Here is a 19,254-nt window from a genome sequence, read left to right on the forward strand (position 1 = left end):
AAAATCACTTAGTTTTCTGGATTTCTTATTGGAACACCATGACCTGTTCTTGGTCCCACCAGACTGCAAAACAAAGAAAATTTGTTCTAAGTGTCAAAGTCACATTTGATGAAGTATAAAGAAAAATTTCCCAGTAGTAAGAGTGGTTTATTAGTGGTATTCCTAGAGATAGTGGGATAGTGGCAGGAACTGTGGAATCATCTGTTGGGATACTTTTAATTAGGATTTCTGCACTGAGCAGGGAGTTGGACTTCTTGATCTGTATTTGGGTTCTCATGAAGAGAAAACTGTACTTTGCTTATTTGGCAAAAAGCAGTCAAGTTCTCTTGGTAGGCAGCAAGTAATAAATGTTTACTGTTGCAGTAAAAGTTACATACAAATAATTGGTTTTGGGTTTCTGTTTTAAAAGAGCTCTCAAAAAATTAAAATATGTTGTCAGATGACATTTCCATAAAACATTTAAAAATTTTTATTTAAATACTGTAATCACTTAAATGGCTGAACTTCAGATTTCATGAGGTTAGTGTGCATAATTCAAAAAACCCACAATGATGTATTCCTGGATGCACTGAACCATAAACACTTTTGGTCAAATATCTTTTCTAAAAAGAAGAAAACTTTCCATGGTTCCTGGAAATTTGGACCACGTTGATAACAATGTTTGATACTATAATAAGCCTTGTATAGGACTCTCAACCCATAAAGATCCATCGTTAAACAGAAAAATCTGTATGTACAGTATGACACTGCCATATTTTCTGGATTGAATATAGTAGATCTAATTGTTTAATAAAATAATTACCTCTTCAGCCCTAAATTAATTTTCTTTATATTGTGTTGAAATGCTTCGGCAATTATTTGCTGACTCTCATCTTCATATGATGATGAAATTTAGAGGAGATGTCAGATTACCCTTTTACAGGGAGAAGACATTCTGGATATGATGTTTGCCTTTCTGTGTAATTGGAGCAAATATTTACATTCTTAATGTTACTTTATTTTTATGTCATTTCATATTTTACTATTGGCTGCCTTATGCTAGAAATTTTCATCTTAAATATGGAACACTCAAGACATTCTTCTGATATTGGAAAATCCGTATCTTAGCAGTTTATATTCTTTCTCTCTTGAAAACTTACGTAGTTTGAAACCTTGCTCAAACATAGGAAGGCAGTCACTCTTTGAGATGGGTGGTGACAAAATTTGAAATAGAAATAAATAAAATTTAACTGACAGCATAGCTATACATTCCTTACATGACTAAATAGTTCGCTATTCCACTTTTTCAAGATTAAATAAAAAAATTAAAGTCCAAATAAAATATATTTAAGAATAGGTAAAACAATATCCCTTTCCACTGTACAGATTTTTAAATTAAAGTGGAATTATGATATTTTGAGAACCTATGGTACAAAACAAACCAAAATCTCACTATATCTTTGACTTTGATTCCAATGAAGAGAGAAAATAGGTCAAGAAATATGTCAGAATAGAAGAATTTTCCTATACAAAGTCAGATTATTGGTTCATATTACCCAGCATTTTCTATTCTGACCAGTGGTTCCCTAGGATCCTTTTTCCAATTGGTGACTGAGCCATACAATTTCTACATGCAAAACGTACACTCTGCCACTGACGTACAGCTCCTCTCTGGGGGAAAAAAGATGTTACTAAGTTTCATAGCTATATACACCACTGGTTCTTAAGTCCAATGGTGTATATGTGATCTGTGCTTATTAGGTATTTTTATTTTAAAGCAAGCAGGGGTGTTTCTTCTGAGAATAGTAAAGAAATTTTGTAACAATTCACCTGCATAACTTATGTATATACCCATGGTTTTTCTTCATTTTGAGAACTCAAGATAGTGGATTAAATTATTTCATAAAATTCTTACTATAAAGACAAAGGCTACACAGATGCATGAGTATCAGACTTCCTGAATTTAATGAAAACTCAAAACTTTAGCATTTGCGTTTATGAATGGTGACTACAGTTGACAATTACCTCACACACACACACACATTCTGGGATACACATCCCTATTCTACAATAAGCTTGGGAATATCTCCCAAGTATTTATTTTCTATCCTGCCTTTATTATTTTTATAAATAACTCAAGGCGGTGAACATACCTAATACTCCTTCCTCCTCCTATTTTCCCCACAACAACCCTGTGAGGTGAGTTGGGCTGAGAGAGAGATCGTACTGAATTACATTGAATTACATTTAGCAAATAGAACACTGACAGAGTCATGTCAATAATGCCCTTTAAAATACAAAGAAGAAAATTAAATCATACATCTAAAAGCCAAGTTCTGTGTCTTCTATGAGATAATACATCCAGCCCAATATGTCCTTTACATGGAAGATACAGTCAAAGGAACATTTCTGTGCACTAATAGAGGAGCTGAGCAAATCAAATGTCCAACGTTCAAGAGAGTTCAGTCAGTGTAAGATGGTATTGAATTTTGTGACTGTTCAATATTTTGTCTGGATTCTGGGTGTAGCTGCCAGTGAAGCTACCCCACATCACAAAAGGAAGGTATTTTTAATTAGATCTTTTGAGATGTGATGGTCTGGTGTGTTTGTCTGCATTTGACCCAAATTTAAAGCACAAAAAACAGGGCAGTATAGTATGTAATGTACATTAGTTTGTATCAAATCAATTACCAGATCCAGGAGAATATTATTCAGCAAATGATACTGAATTATCTTTGGCCCAAAGCTTTATTTTGAGTAGTTCACATGCCATATATTGCCAAAACAGAAAATGAGGAACGGGATTCAAGAATATCTTTTTGCCACCCAAATTATGCAATGACACAACTGGAAGTGCATCTTATAATTCAGTATAATCATTTAGAGACATTTTTCTGTAAGTATGGATGCTTTAGCTGGGATGTCTTAAAAGTATTATACAGTGCATAAACCTTATTTTCTGTATTTTGGTTAGTACTGAGTACACAGACTTGCTTGTATTCTGAATGCAAAGACAGCTGTGCAATAGTTATGATGACATCCAGATGGCTCAAAGCTTCTTGTATCATACCCCATTTCCATAATTATTTGAGATCACCAAACATGAATGTATGTGATGCAAAAACAATACCTTAGCATAACATGGTATAGTATTGAAAGCTAAGTAACTTAGTAAGTTGTAAGGTACAACTTGGTAAGCTTTTTACGAGTAAGCTGCATTTCAAATGTTCATGCCAATAAGGAACTGGGGACTAGTAACTTCAGCATTGCTTTATAAAAGAAATTAGTTTTTTCTTCACTAAAAGTAATTCTGAGCTAAATGGCGCTCATGGGATACTGCTCATGCATTGCTGGGGCAAGCTGAGGAAAGTATCAGTTTTTTGCTAGGCCAAGGAACAAGCTAAAGCTGCATTCCTATACTCGTGTTCCAGGAAGTAAGATCCACCAAACTAAAGAACTGTTGTTGACATGTTGCACTAATCCAGGGCTTGTTTAATCATATCTAATAAACCATAACTAGATGAATTCACACAAAAAGTCTTAAAACATGGTTCACAAAGCACTCTTAACCAAAATAAACTACATTATACTCAGCATAATGAACAAACCCAGTCAACTGGGTTTAGTTATTTATTTCTGAGCTAAGTCATGCAAGTTAGTTTACACATTTGTATGTTCCACTTGATGACCTACAACAGAGTACATGAAACATTTCTAGTAGAAAGCTTAAAGGAAAGTCTGTAGAGCTTATCTGTTTTCAGTAAGTAGATTTGCCAATTATATTTTAGTTGATTAAATGGAGGTAGCCACATTTAATCAAGGGAAACAATGTTGAGAATTAAAAGTATGCTTGTTAAATATTAAAATACTCATGCTTCCTTCAAAAAGTCATCTATACCATGCTTTTATAATAGGCACATTTATTTCAATTTAATTTATATAGGAAGTGATATGGAATAACATAACTCTGTCATGGTATTTGACTTAGGATGGCTCATTCAGATATGCCAGTCATCACTTGACTTTGCAGCTAGCAAATGATGAATGCATACTGTATCTGTAAACAGAACTGAACTTCAGCCTACCCTGTCTCTTATAGAGAAGTGAGGAAGTGGTATAGAGCCATAAATTGATTAATTATCACTGAAGCAGATGAACCACAAAATATGCAGCTTTTCCCATTTTTATTTCACTATCCATTTTCCTGGAACTCTTTCTTGTGGTATTCCAACCACCATCCATCAAAATTCCAAGTTTCTTTTTCATAGCAGAAGTGTCTATCTCAGTCTCAATCACTTCAAAGCAATAATCTTATCCATCAGGCATTTCAGATTCCATATATGCATCACTACAGCAGGTTGGTTGTGAACCTTCACTTATCTCTCTATCAGTCAGATCATAACAACTCAGCTCAGGTGTATAGCTAGGATGCCGAATTGGTTGCACGTCTTCCTCAAATTTCTGAAAGGAAGATTCATCTGTCTGCTGATAATGAGATGATAGTACCTTGCCAGTTTTAAGATTTATCCAGCTTCCTTCTGGCACAGATACTGAATTACAAGTGAGCATGGTGTCATATTTCACTTCTACATAAGCTAAGGATGATTGTACACTCAGAGGAGTAGTCCCACTTACATGAGAAGTTAGCACTTTCTCAACTTCCTCAGTACTCTGCTCTTCTTCCCAAGATTGCAGAATGCTGAGATTTGATAAAACCATTTGAGCTGGTTCACTGCTACTGGAAGTTGCCTGACCAGGTTTTATTTCACTCACTTTCACATCAGATGTGGGGGATTTGGGACATCCTGCGGAATTTCCATTGTCCTCCAGAGTTGTTTTACTAAATGAGCTCAAACTTGTCTGCTGGCTATGGTTTCTCAGTAATTTTCCAGTTTTTCTATTTAGCCAGACACCATTTTCTAGAGAAATTCTGCTGTATGTCTGCTGAGCTTCATCTTCTCCCTCTGTATATGATGTTAAACTGTCAAGGGTACTCCTGCTTTCAGACTCACAAGACTGCTGAACTTCACTTGCTGATGTGTTCCAAATGATGTTATTACAGTGAAATTCGTGTTTCATATACTGCTTGCTTCCTTGTCTGAGTTCCTGCTCCAAGTCCAATTTCCTGCTTATTTGGAGAGCCATTCCTTCCCCCTGTTGAGATGTCATTATTTCTTGCTGTTGGCTGGCTCGCTGGGATGCTGCCACCTCTGCCTGCTTGCTGGGCTGCCGGAATGTTGCTATCTCTGTCTGCTTGCTGGCTTGTCGGGATGCTGCCACCTCCGCCTGCTTGCTGGGCTGCCGGGATGTTGCTATCTCTGTCTGCTTGCTGGCTTGTCGGGATGCTGCCACCTCCGCCTGCTTGCTGGGCTGCCGGGATGTTGCTATCTCTGTCTGCTGGCTGGCTTGTCGGGATGCTGCCACCTCCGCCTGCTTGCTGGGCTGCCGGAATGTTGCTATCTCTGTCTGCTTGCTGGCTTGTCGGGATGCTGCCACCTCCGCCTGCTTGCTGGGCTGCCGGGATGTTGCTATCTCTGTCTGCTGGCTGGCATGTCGGGATGCTGCCACCTCCGCCTGCTTGCTGGGCTGCCGGGATGTTGCTATCTCTGTCTGCTGGCTGGCATGTCGGGATGCTGCCACCTCCGCCTGCTTGCTGGGCTGCCGGGATGTTGCTATCTCTGTCTGCTGGCTGGCATGTCGGGATGCTGCCACCTCCGCCTGCTTGCTGGGCTGCCGGGATGTTGCTATCTCTGTCTGCTGGCTGGCATGTCGGGATGCTGCCACCTCTGCCTGCTTGCTGGGCTGCCGGGATGTTGCTATCTCTGTCTGCTGGCTGGCATGTCGGGATGCTGCCACCTCTGCCTGCTTGCTGGGCTGCCGGGATGTTGCTATCGCTGCCTGCTGGCTGGCATGTCGGGATGCTGCCACCTCTGCCTGCTTGCTGGGCTGCCGGGATGTTGCTATCGCTGCCTGCTGGCTAATCTGCTTGGATGCTGCTTTCTCTGTCTGCTGGCTACTTTGTTGGGATGCTGTCACCTCTGGCTGTTGGCTGATGCATCGAGATGGAAAATTTGCATGTTCGCTGGGTTGGGATGATTCTACCACCTCAGCCAGTTTGGATGCCACCATCACTATCTCTTGGCCAGATTGTTGGGAAGCTAGTATCACAGGCTTTGGGACTCCATCTATTAAAGCATCCTCCTGTAGACTCACTCTTTGGGACTGCAGCGACTCCTCTTGTTGGCTTCCCACAATGGGTTCATCTTTGCAAGACTCCTGCAGTTCTTTTTCTGCTTCATGACCTTCAGAAGATATTAGTCCTTTGTCTTCAATCAATGCTGCTGCTGTCATCTGATTCTCAGGTTGAGATTCATCCTTACAAGTATCTTGCTGTGCTACAACTTCCTTTCTGTCATCCTCAGGGTGATGTATTTTATCAAATTCAGTTTTTGCTGCTTCAGCTGCAAAATTCCTAGCCAAGCTTCCTTTAGATGTGAGATTTACTTTTCTTGCTCTGTGATCCTGAAGCCAACTTCTCTCAGTTTGTTGACTACTACATGTAATTAATTTACCAGTTCTGCTGCTTATCCAGGTATTAATTCCAACTGAAATAATGCTATATGTTTGCTGAGCTTTTTCAGAAAATGAAGGCTTTTGTTTTGACTGATTTATGTCACTTTCAAGAGTACTATCCCCAACTACTTCATTCTCTTTTTCAGCATCCAGCTGGGGTTCTGCCTTTACCACAGCAGGCTGCTTACTTTCCCACTGGGGCAGTGATGCAGTGGATTGTTGGCTAACATTCCAGGACTCAGGCATGATGGCTTGTTCACCATCTCTCTGGGATTTGGGCATGATGAGTGTTTCACTGCATCTTTGAGATTCTGATGTATCAGGCTTCACACTGTCCCTCCTGTATCTGGATTCAATCAATAGTTCAGTGCTCCTTTGGGATTCAGGGATGACAGGCTGTTTGCTATCCATTTGGGACTCCAATACAGCAAGTTGTTCACTGCTCTTTTGGGATTCAAGCACAAAAGAGTGTTCACTGCCTCTTTGGAATTCTGGATTAGTGGGCTGTTCACTATTATTTGGGGACTCAGGTACAGCAGGTTCATCCAACTTCTGGGACTCAGGGCAGATGGGCTGTTCACTGCATTCTGGGAATTCTTGAACATCAGCCTGTCCACTGCCTTTAAGTAAGTCAAGCAAAGTGGGATATTCACTGCCAATTTCAGATTCTGAAGAAATGATTTGTTTTCTGTCAGTCCAGGACTCAGAAACTGGGGGAAGATCTGTCTTCTGGGACCCAGATACAGGAAGTAATCCACTAGCTTTCTGGGATATGGGTGGTTCACTACCTTTCCTGGATGGGGACAAGCTGGGTGGTTTACTAGGCTGCTGGGACTGGGGTATGCTGGGGGGTTCACTAGCCCTCTGGGAATGGGGCATGCTGGAAGTTTCAGTGGCTCTCTGGAATTCAGGCAAGAAGAATGGCTCACTGGGCTCCCATTTCTCAGGAAAAAAGTTGGTTTTGGATCCACTCATAAAAAACTGTTCACTAGTCTTGTGGGACTGTATGTTGCTGGGTGGCTCAGTAGCCTTCTGGAACTCATGTTCTTCACTGGCCCTCCAGGATTCAGACACTGTAGATTTTTCACTACCTCTTCGAGATGCAGGAAAAATAGTCTCTCTGCTGTTCCTTTGGAAGTCAGGAGCAACTGAGTGTTCAGTGGCCTTCTGGGATTTAGATATAGTGGGCTCTTCCCTGCCCCTTTGGAATTCTGAGGCAGCAGACAGCTCCCCACCTTTCCAGAGCTCAGAGAGCATGGATTCGTTGTTATCCCTTTGATATTCTGGAACGGTGAGCTGGCCACCAACCTTCTGGGAATAAAGCATGGCAAACCATTCACCACTTGTTTGAGATTCTGGAACAACAGACTGTTCACTCTTCTGGGGCTCCGATATAGCAGGCAGTTCACTCGTATTCTCAGTTTCAAGGGATATAAGCTGTTTGCTGCTTCTCTGGGATTCTAGACTTGGGGACTGCTTACTGTCCTTAAGGGACTCAAGCACAGCAGCCTGTTCTCTGCTTCTTCTGGCCTCAAACACAGTGGATTGTTCACTACTCCCTGACTCTGGACTGATTCTTTGAGATTTTTGAACCTCAGGTTCATTTCTCTTTGACAGAATATCTTTACTGGCAAGTTTGTGTTTTTTCTCTCTATAATTCTGAAGCCAACTATCATTAGTCTGCTGGCTTTGGTTTCTCATTAATTTGCCAGATCTTCTGTTTAACCAAGCAGTTTCCCCCAGTGAAATGATGCTGTATGTTTGTTGACCAAATGACATCTTTTGTTTCGGTGGCTTTGTCCTATTCTCAGAAGCGATGGTCACATGGGGCTCATTTGTATCATCAATCTTGTTTTCTGTCCTTAGGCTACCATGCTGTGATTCTTGCTTTAGTGAAAATAACAGGTCATTCTGATTATCTTTTTTTTCAAATTGCTGACTAGCATGTTCAGATTCTTGTAACCCAGCTAGCGGTTTGTGGTGATGAACTTGCCGAACTTCAAGAGGGAGACTACACTTTCGATATTCTTCTACCCGACTTTGCTGGCCATCATGGAGAAAGTCTAGTAAATGGGCTGGTAGACTGGAAGCGCGGAGTTCTTGAATGTCAACTTGCTTGCTTCCTTGGTCAGAATCTTGCTGTTTTTGTGCCAGGCTGTCAGTATAGAGATCTGAAAGAGCAGGTTTATCCGTTTTTTGCAAGCCATGCTGCTGACTACCATGGCGAGAATCTTGCAGTCCTATTTGTGTTCTAATTTTGGCAATGCTAATGGTATCAGTCTGTAAACATTTTTCAAGCAGCTCTTTTTTCAGACTCTGAGCACTGTCTGTCTGCTGAGCTTGGTCTATTTTAATTTTGTGTATTTTTCTACGTCGCTTTGTTTGTTGTTCCTCTGATTTTGATTTTTCTGTTTCTACTTGTTGGCCTCTCATTTGGGTCTCCTGATCTATTCCAAATACTTTTGGCTCTTGAATACTGTATTGTGATCCTGGTACTGCAGGCTGTTGATTACATTGCCTTGATTCTTGTCCCTCTGACTTTTGAATACTGTGCTGAGATTCTTGTACAGCAACAGATCGACTGGTTCGCCTTGATTCTTTCCCTTCTGGCTGTGGAATATTGTGCTGAGTTTCTGGTCCTGCAACAGATCGACTAGTTCGCCTTGATTCGTTCCCTTCTGGCTGTTGAATACTGTGCCGACATTCTTGTACGGCAACAGATTGACTGGTTCGCCTTGATTCTTGCCCCTCTGGCTCCTTAATACTCTGCTGAGATTCTTGTACGGCAACAGATTGACTAATACACCTTGATTCTTGCCCCTCAGGCTGTGGAATATTGTGCTGAGTTTCTGGTACTGCAACAGATTGACTAGTTCGCCTTGATTCTTTCCCTTCTGGCTGTTGAATACTGTGCTCAGATTCTTGTACTGCAACAGATTGACTAGTTCGCCTTGATTCTTGCCCCTCTGGCTGCTTAATACTCTGCCGACATTCTTGTACGGCAACAGATTGACTAGTACGCCTTGATTCTTTCCCTTCTGGCTGTTGAACATTGTGCTGAGTTTCTGGTACTGCAACAGATCGACTGGTTCGCCTTGATTCCTGCCCCTCTGGCTGCTTAATACTCTGCTGAGATTCTTGTACGGCAACAGATTGACTAGTACGCCTTGATTCCTGCCCCTCTGGCTGCTTAATACTCTGCTGAGATTCTTGTACGGCAACAGATTGACTAGTTCGCCTTGATTCCTGCCCCTCTGGCTGCTTAATACTCTGCTGAGATTCTTGTACGGCAACAGATTGACTAGTACGCCTTGATTCTTGCCCCTCTGGCTGCTTAATACTCTGCTGAGATTCTTGTACGGCAACAGATTGACTAGTTCGCCTTGATTCCTGCCCCTCTGGCTGCTTAATACTCTGCTGAGATTCTTGTACGGCAACAGATTGACTAGTACGCCTTGATTCTTGCCCCTCTGGCTGCTTAATACTCTGCTGAGATTCTTGTACGGCAACAGATTGACTAGTTCGCCTTGATTCCTGCCCCTCTGGCTGCTTAATACTCTGCTGAGATTCTTGTACGGCAACAGATTGACTAGTATGCCTTGATTGTTTCCCTTCTGGCTGTGGAATATTGTGCTGAGTTTCTGGTCCTGCAACAGATCGACTAGTTCGCCTTGATTCGTTCCCTTCTGGCTGTTGAATACTGTGCCGACATTCTTGTACGGCAACAGATTGACTGGTTCGCCTTGATTCTTGCCCCTCTGGCTCCTTAATACTCTGCTGAGATTCTTGTACGGCAACAGATTGACTAATACACCTTGATTCTTGCCCCTCAGGCTGTGGAATATTGTGCTGAGTTTCTGGTACTGCAACAGATTGACTAGTTCGCCTTGATCCTTTCCCTTCTGGCTGTTGAATACTGTGCTCAGATTCTTGTACTGCAACAGATTGACTAGTTCGCCTTGATTCTTGCCCCTCTGGCTGCTTAATACTCTGCCGACATTCTTGTACGGCAACAGATTGACTAGTACGCCTTGATTCTTTCCCTTCTGGCTGTTGAATACTGTGCTCAGATTCTTGTACTGCAACAGATTGACTAGTTCGCCTTGATTCTTGCCCCTCTGGCTGCTTAATACTCTGCCGACATTCTTGTACGGCAACAGATTGACTAGTACGCCTTGATTCTTTCCCTTCTGGCTGTTGAATACTGTGCTCAGATTCTTGTACTGCAACAGATTGACTGGTTCGCCTTGATTCTTGCCTCTCTGGCTGGTTAATACTGTGCCAAGAGTCTTGTACTGCAACAGATTGACTGGTTTGCCTTGATTCTTTCCCTTCTGGCTGTTGAAAACTGTGCCAAGAGTCTTGTACTGCAACAGATCGACTAGTTCGCCTGGAGTCTTGCCCCTCTGGCTGTTGAATACTGTGCTGTGATTCCTGTAGTGAAACAGATCGACTACCTCGCCTTGATTCTTGCCCTTCTAACCCTAACCCTAACCCTTCTGGCTGTTGAATTTTGTGCTGAGATTCTTGTGCTGCCACAGATTGACTATTTCTCCTTGATTCTTGTCCCTCTGGCTGCTGAATACTGTGGCAAGGTTCTTGTACTACATGCCTTTGAGAACTTTGTTCTAATTCTTTCTCCTGTAACTGTTGTGTACTATATTGGGATTCTTGTACCACAGGAGGTTCCAGTTCAAGAGCTCCAGAAAATGTTAACACAGTTTCCGCATTTAATACTTCTTTTTCTGAATTGTTTCTTATCACAGATTGATGAAAAGGAAGTAGAATTTCTGAAAGTGTTTCTGGGCCCCAAACCATACTGGTCTGCTGACTGCTAGATACCATGTGACCTATTCTTTCACTAATCCAAGTCCTTTCTTCCATTAAATCTGCTTTGTTCAAGGGTTGTCCCTGGGAAAACAATGTGCTTGATAGATTTTGAGCACCAATGGCTTGCTGTCTGCTGTGCTGAGGTTCCAGTCTATTTAAATGTTGGCTACTATCATGTGAAACTTGTGTCTTTATTTGTTGACTACCATGCTTCTCTACTTGTTTGCTTCCAGAGCCAGATTCTTGCACAAACGTTTCTTTAATTTCTGTCTCTTCAGGGAAAATAATCTCCTGTTCCAAGCACACTTGGGAAGAATTTTGAATTTGTAAAGGTTGGTAAGCAACAGATTGCTGACTATTACAAGATACTTGGTCTTGGAGTTGAGGGCTGCTGGGCTGTAACTGTTTCCTCCTAAGAGATGTTGGACTACTTTTTACAGTTGCAGAAATATCTGTCTGCTGGCTTTGATCCATTATTTCTTTTCGTCTAAAAATGCTCACTTTGCTATCTGTCTGCAGAGACTGGTCCACCACATTTTTTTCAGAAACTGTTCTCTTTATAGGTTTTTGTTCCATTATAGGCATGGGATCTCCACTTTTCTGGTATTGACTGATCTGAGTATAATCCTCATTTGTGTCAGAAGTAGGTTCCAGACTCTCCAAATTGAGTATTTCCTCATTCCCAGGATTTATCTGGGCAAGTACAATTTCAAAATTGCTCAGTTTTTCTTTTACCAAAATTGCTAAATTAATTCTGAGGCCCTGAGGCAACAGCTTTTGCAGCATCAGCAAGCCAAATCTCCCTTCTGAATCAAGCTGAGTTTTCTTTTAAAAAGCTACAAGTAAAAGAAACATAAGCGCTACCTTTTCTGATCCCACTTCATAATGGTTAATTCTTTTCATCAGGACCGTGACTTGGATGTAAGTTGTATCATTTTCTAGATGGTGATAAACCTTCGTTGTGTGCGTGTTTCTTACTTACAGCCAGTTGGAATCATGGCCTTTATGTCAAAGTACCAGATCTAGATTAAAGAGTTAGCAAGTAATTTGTCCAATGATGGTTTTCCTGTTCACACTCCAACTGCCTCTGTTCTAAAAGCATCAGAAGGTGGTCTGTGACATCACTGCACACTACGCTCCTATCATTTATCTTATAGCTAAGGAAGATTCTAAGTCCAAGCCTCTAGAACTAAGAATAGAGTTCATTTTTGCCATTCAAGGGCAGCAGCTGAAACCTTGGCTATTTTTCTTGCTGCCTTCTAAAGAAACTGACTTTACAAAAAGGTAATTAATAATAATTTCCCTTAACCAAATTCTGAAGTGTGGCATTATGGTTGTGAAATCCTTTAGAAAATAGTTGAAAGCAATGGGTTTGTGGAGTGCAAAATTGTGAAGAGCAGGTGGCAGCCGTGGCTAGGAGGGCCTTTGCACACCTTCTGGTTGTGCGCCAGCTGCGCCCATTCCTAGACCGAGAGGCTTTGCTCACAGTCACTCATGCCCTTGTAACCTCCCGTCTGGACTACTGTAATATGCTCTACATGGGGCTGCCCTTGAAGAGCATTTGGAAGCTTCAACTGGTGCAGAATGCAGCCGCACGGATAGTAAATGGTGTCAGATACTTGACACATGTAACACCCTTGTTACGTGAGCTGCATTGGTTGCTGGTGTGCTTCTGGGTGCAATTCAAGGTGCTGGTTGTCACCTTTAAAACCCTTCATGGCTTGGGACCAGGTTACCTAAGGGACCGTCTTCTCCCAGTTGTTTCTACCCGTCCAATTCAATCTAGCAGGTTGGGTATGTTATGGGTCCCATCAGCCAGGGAGTGTCAGTTGGGGGGAACTAGAAGGCGTGCTTTCTTTTCCATAGCGCCTGCCCTCTGGAACATTCTCCCTCCAGAAATTAGGATATCCCCAACCCTGTTGGCCTTTTGTTAGGCCGCAAAGACCTGGTTTTGTGCCTGGGCCTGGGGCCTCAAGTGTGTGGATAGTCCCACCTCTTGGCTGTATTAACATCCATACATTGCTTACTTGGCAGCCATGTATATTTATTTTGTATTTATTTTATATTTTAATTGTTTTAATTGTAATTGTTTTAACTGTTTTATAGTTTTATTGTTGTAAGCCGCCCAGAGTCACTTGCTGAGATGGGCAGCTATAGAAATCAAACAAATAAATAAATACATAAATAATTTTCTTTTGCTAGACTTTCTGGCAGTCTTCCCCAACTTAATTCCTTGGCTAGGAATTATGAGAGATGCAGTTTAGTGTGTTTGTACAGAACAAGATAAAAAGACAGAACATCTGATTTTAGATCACAGCTTGGTAGGCATGAGGAAAGTTTTCTCCAAGTCTTTATGAAGAGCTGGAGGTATGAGACAGGTCAGTGTGATATCCTCTATCTTAATTTTTTTTTTTGCACATTATCTTAGTTCAAAACATGTAACAGCAACGGTAGTCCATTATTTGGAAAGATGATAGCCGTTTCTGTGTATTCTGAGGAAAAAAAAATATACTGGTGTGGCCAGTTTCAAGTCTGGCTCCAACAGAAGAGAATATATGTAGCTTGGGAGTTGAACTGTGGACCCCTTGGTGCTCTCTGAGCTTGGCTGTTTGCTTGCAGACGTTTAATTACCCGACTAGGTAACATCTTCAGTGCTAGTGAGTGTGGGGTTGGCTCCCTGTTTATATACAGTAGCTTGCCCTGCCAGTGTTGGTGGGGGTGTGGTTTTCTCCTTGGTAGTTCCTTGATTAGGGTATTGTTTTCTGCTTGTTCGTCTGGTGTTAATCCCTGCTTATCTAGGTGTTGGTTGCTGGAGAGGATGTGTTTTGGTCTTTTTGTTTCCTTCTTAGCTTTTTAATTATCTCTTGAATGGTGTCTAAATGTGGTTTATCTCTATGTGTCTATTGATAGTTGATGTGTTTATCTCTATGTGTCTATTGATGACTGAATTTAAATTCTATTTCTGGAACAAGGAAGGGGAAGATGATTATAAATGGAAGCTTGGTAGTTCCTTGATTAGGGTATTGTTTTCTGCTTATTTGTCTGGTGTTAACCCCTGCTTATCTGGATGTAGGCTCCACATTTACACACCATTGAAAAGAGACAATACAAAAGCTAAGAAGGAAACAAAAAGGCCAGAACACATCCTCTCCAGCATCCTACACCAAATCAAGGAACTACCAAGGAGAAAACCACACCCCCACCAATACTGGCAGGGCAAGCTACTGCATATAACTGGTGTGGTGTGCCAGCTGCACCTGTTCCTGGATTGTGAGGCTCTGCTCAGTTACTCATGCCCTGGTCACCTCCCAAATGGACTACTGCAATGCACTGTACATGATGCTGCCTCTGAAGAGTATCCAGAAGCTTCAGCTAGTGCAGAATGCAGCAGCACAGGCAGGTAGGTGTGCCCCAAGAAGACCACACATTACACCTCTGTTCCATGAGCTACATTGGCTGCCAGTTTGCTTCCTGGTCCAATTCAAGATGCTGGTTTTGATCTTTAAAGCCTTACATGGCATGGACCCTGGTTACCTGAGGTACTGTCTCTCCCCAATTACATCTATCCATCCCATCAGGACAGGCAAGCAGGGCATGTTGTGGGTCCCATCTGCAAGGGAGTTACATCAGACAGGACCTAGGAGATGAGCTTTTTCTGCCATGGTACCCACCCTCTGGAACACCATCCCTCCTAAGGTGAAGTTGGCCCCAACCTTTGTGACTTTCCGGAGAGGTCTTAAAACCTGTTTTTTTTCAACAAGCCTGGGTGTAATGGTTGCCTAATCCCAAATACTCAGTCTCACAAGCTCGGGCTTAAAGATAACTGATTTATTAAAGGAATAGTATGCAAATACAGAGAAAGCTGAGAATGAGCAAAAGTGCGCCAAATACAAACTTAAAAGCCTTGCCTGCAAGCCAGTCCCGCCCCAAGCACCCGTCAGTACGCACCCCCTCCCAGGTGCTAGGAACCGTTACGCACGCCTGGGAAAGTAACCTTGAACAAGATTGCAAACCCAAACATACATTCCAAAGCCCCAAAACAAAGGATAGCGCAGGAATGGAAAAACCCTGAACGAGCGAAGCGAATGGACACGGAAAATGACTTGACATGTGAAACGTTACAATGTTAACAGAACATTGAAATGGGAAACATGACATATCGCCCCCCCAAAAATAATGCTAAGGAGCGGGCTTGTCCGGGTAAGCAGAGTGAAAGAGTGTAAGCAGACGAGGCGAATGCACATCGGGGCCAGCAACCCATTCAGGATGAGGGAAATGTTTCCAGCGAACAAGGTACTGCAAAGTGGAATGCTGGCGACGAGAGTCCAGGATCTCCGAAACCTCGAAGTGTTGCTGGTTATCAATCATGAGAGGAGGAGGTGGAACCGGTTGGGGATGCCAGCGGTCCGACAGCAGGTAGGGCTTGAGCAAACTGCAATGGAAAACAGGATGTAAACGTTTGAGGTTGTGGGGCAAATCGAGTTTAAAAGTAACAGGGTTAATTTGTGCCACAATAGAAAAAGGACCCACAAACTTAGGGCCAAGCTTCTTTGAAGGTTGTGGTGATTTGATGAATTTGGTTGACAAATAGACTTTATCCCCTACAGCGAAAGCAGGTTCAGGGGAGCATTTAGCATCAGCATGTCGTTTGTAAGTGGTTTGGGCATGGAGCAGAGCTTGCTGAATATTTAGCCAGGAGTCTTTGAGAGAGTCAGCCCAGTCAGTGAGGGAGGCAGGTAGGGGCTGCGGGTGCGGGAGTTCAGGAATTGGAACGAAGTCCCGGCCAAAGACAGCCTTAAAGGGAACTTGGCCAGTGCTCTGATGTACGGCATTGTTATAAGCGACTTCAGCAAAAGGGAGTAGGTCGACCCAGTTGTCCTGTTGGTAATTGACAAAAGCTCGGAGATATTGCTCAAGAGTAGAATTAACTGCCTCAGTAGAGCCGTCCGTCTGCGGATGCCACGCGGTGGACAGGGCTTGTTTGGTGCCCAGCAGTTTCAAAAATGCCCACCAAAATTGTGACGTAAATTGTGTGCCTCTGTCACTCACCAAACGGGCGGGGATACCGTGAAGGCGGTACACGTGAACAAGGAAGAGGCGTGCCAGCTGTTGCGCGGTGGGGATAGAGGCGCATGGGATGAAATGGGCTTGTTTTGAGAAAAAATCTTTGACCACCCAAATGACGGTTTTTCGTTGACTGGGGGGGTAGGTCAACGATAAAGTCCATGGAGATGTCCTGCCAGGGGACGGACGGGGTGGCAACGGGTTGAAGGAGACCTTGAGGCTTGCCTGTTTTGTGCTTTGTAGCTGCACAAACGGCATGCCGTGACATAGGCTTTAAGGTCTTTAAGCAATGTTGGCCACCAGAATTGCCGCCGAACTAGGTGGAGTGTTTTTAGATATCCGAAATGCCCAGCCAACTTGTCATCGTGGCAGCGCTGGAGGATTGTCTTTCGCAAAGCGTCAGGCACATAGAGACGATCGTTGCGCCAGGCAAAACCGTCAGTGAAAGTTACAATGTTTTGATGTGTTTGTAACCAAGTATCGTTTTTAAGGTGGAGCAGCAACTGTTGTTGCAAATCCGATGGAATTGACAAGCGGGGTGAGGGGCTGGGAGGCGGGGTGGTTGGAGGCGGCGTTTGATGCGCTCGCGCCTGACTGCGCATCACCGCTGCCAAACTCAATTGCTTTTCGGTCCAGACCGTACCTTGGACTGTTGGCCCTGGGCCAGCATCTTGGGGTCGGCGGGAGAGCGCATCAGCTAAAAAGTTTTTCTTGCCTGGTATGAATTTAAGGGTGAAGTCAAAACGGCTGAAAAACTCAGCCCAGCGAAGTTGTTTGGGGCTGAGTTTACGACTGGTGCTTAGTGCTTCCAGGTTCTTATGGTCAGTCCAGACTTCAAAAGGGTTTGAAGCCCCCTCTAATAAGTGGCGCCAAGTCTCTAAAGCAGTTTTTACCACAAAAGCCTCTTTTTCCCAAACATGCCACCGTCTCTCTGTTTAGGTGAATTTGCGAGAGAGGTATGCACAGGGTTTTAAGGTGCCCGACTGGTCTGATTGAAGTAGTAGTGCTCCAACGGAGAAATCAGAAGCATCCACTTGTACTACGAAAGGTTTGGTAGGGTCTGGATGCTGCAAAATTGGTTCGGTAGTGAATATTCGTTTGAGCGCTTCGAACGCCTGTTGACAGGTTGGAGTCCATTTAAGGAGCGCTCCTGGGTTTTTTGAATGCCGCGTATCCCCCTGCGCTTTAGTTTTCAACAGTTCAGTAAGGGGGAGGGCGATTTCAGCAAAATTTTGGGCAAATGCCGGATAGAAATTGGCGAATCCAAGGAAACTTTGTAATTGTCTCCTGGTACGTGGAGGCTCCCATGCTATAATAGCTTCCACCTTGGCAGGGTCCATTTCAATGTCCTTAGCGGAAATTCTATATCCCAGATAATCAATTTGTGATTGATGGAAGGCACATTTGGACAGTTTAGCATACAACTCTGCTTTTCTCAATTTAGCAAGCACCTGACGCACCAAGTGAATATGTTCTGACATGGTTTCAGTATAAATCAATACATCGTCCAAATACACCAGTACCCCCTTAAACAGGTGGTCATGCAAGACCTCATTGATAAGTTGCATAAAAACCCCAGGTGCCCCCGACAAACCAAAGGGTAAGACTTTGTATTGAAAAGCCCCGAGAGGACAGTTAAACGCCGTTTTCCACTCGTCCCCTTCCCTTATGCGAATGCGAAAATAGGCTTCTCTTAAATCCAGTTTTGAGAAGACTTTGCCTCTGGCCAGATGTGATAACATATCTTTGATCAGGGGCAAAGGATATTTATTTAATATTGAGACTGCATTGAGCCCGCGAAAATCGGTACAAAGCCTCAATGAGCCATCCTTTTTTGGTCTAAAGAGGACAGGAGCCTCTACCGGGGAGTTAGCAGGCTCAATGAAACCTCTAGCCAGGTTTTTGTCAATGAACTCCCTTAGCGTAACCAGCTCTTTGGGAGACATGGGGTAAATCTTTGGGTGAGGTAACTTTACATTAGGTAAGAACTCAATGGCACAGTCTGTTTTTCGGTGAGGTGGCAAGCGATCTGCTTCCTTTTCCCCAAACACATCAGCTAGATCTTGGTATTGGCTGGGCAAGCCTTCTAGTGGTAAAAGAGTTTGTACTGTAGTGCTAGCCACCTGACCTCCCTCCATGTCCTCTAACAAGTCCTTTTCAGGTACTTTATAAAATCCATCAGCAAACGTTACTGTTCTATGTAACCAGTTGATAAAAGGGGTTTGTTGCACAAACCAAGGCATTCCCAGAATCACCAAAGGGCCCCCTACCGGAGCTACGACAAACGGCAATTTTTCCCAATGGGTGCCCATCTGTAAAGCCACCAGTCCAGTAGAGTGTGTGACTGCCTTCCCCCCTGCCATGGTCCCATCCAATTGCGTGAAGATCATGGGCCGTGGCAGAGGGAACATGGGCAGTTCTAGGGCAGCTACGACATCAGGATGCATCAGCGAACGAGAACAACCCGAGTCCAGCATGGCCCAGACTTCGACAGTTTTAGTTCTAGAGCCCAATTTTACTTTGACAGTCATTGTAGGGAAGTTCCCACTCACCGAATCGTGGTCGCGCCCGGTTTCCTCCACCTGTCCAAGGGCGCCCTTCAGGACAGGTGGAAGGCGTTTCCCGCTGGTTTGTCAAATTGTAATTCCTCGTCCTCATCCCCAAATGGGAGGTCCGGAGGGTCGAGCTCAGCACAGGCAGTCTTCATCTTGCGCGGCAGGGAGGGCGATTTTCCCGGTGCTTTCCCGGGCCGCTCTTCTGGTCGGCGCCTCGGGCACGAAGTAGCGCGATGCCCCTCTTTTCCGCATC

The 19,254-nt window shown here is 43.5% G+C and overlaps 1 protein-coding gene across 1 annotated transcript; it reads right to left on the reverse strand.

Moving 5' to 3' along the window:
• Positions 1–3,725: 3,725 nt before the first annotated feature.
• LOC134488237 (microtubule-associated protein futsch-like) lies at positions 3,726–8,523 on the reverse strand. The gene has a single exon (XM_063290561.1). It carries the CDS (start codon positions 8,329–8,331, stop codon positions 4,291–4,293), a length of 4,041 nt encoding a protein of 1,346 aa, XP_063146631.1. The 5' UTR covers positions 8,332–8,523; the 3' UTR covers positions 3,726–4,290.
• Positions 8,524–19,254: the final 10,731 nt, after the last annotated feature.

This window comes from Candoia aspera, chromosome 1, assembly GCF_035149785.1.
Source record: "Candoia aspera isolate rCanAsp1 chromosome 1, rCanAsp1.hap2, whole genome shotgun sequence".
NCBI lineage: Eukaryota > Metazoa > Chordata > Lepidosauria > Squamata > Boidae > Candoia > Candoia aspera.

Excerpts from the sequence above, each read along its gene's own strand:
- LOC134488237 (XM_063290561.1), bottom strand. The coding sequence starts at position 8,331 with ATGTCATTTGGTCAACAAACATACAGCATCATTTCACTGGGGGAAACT.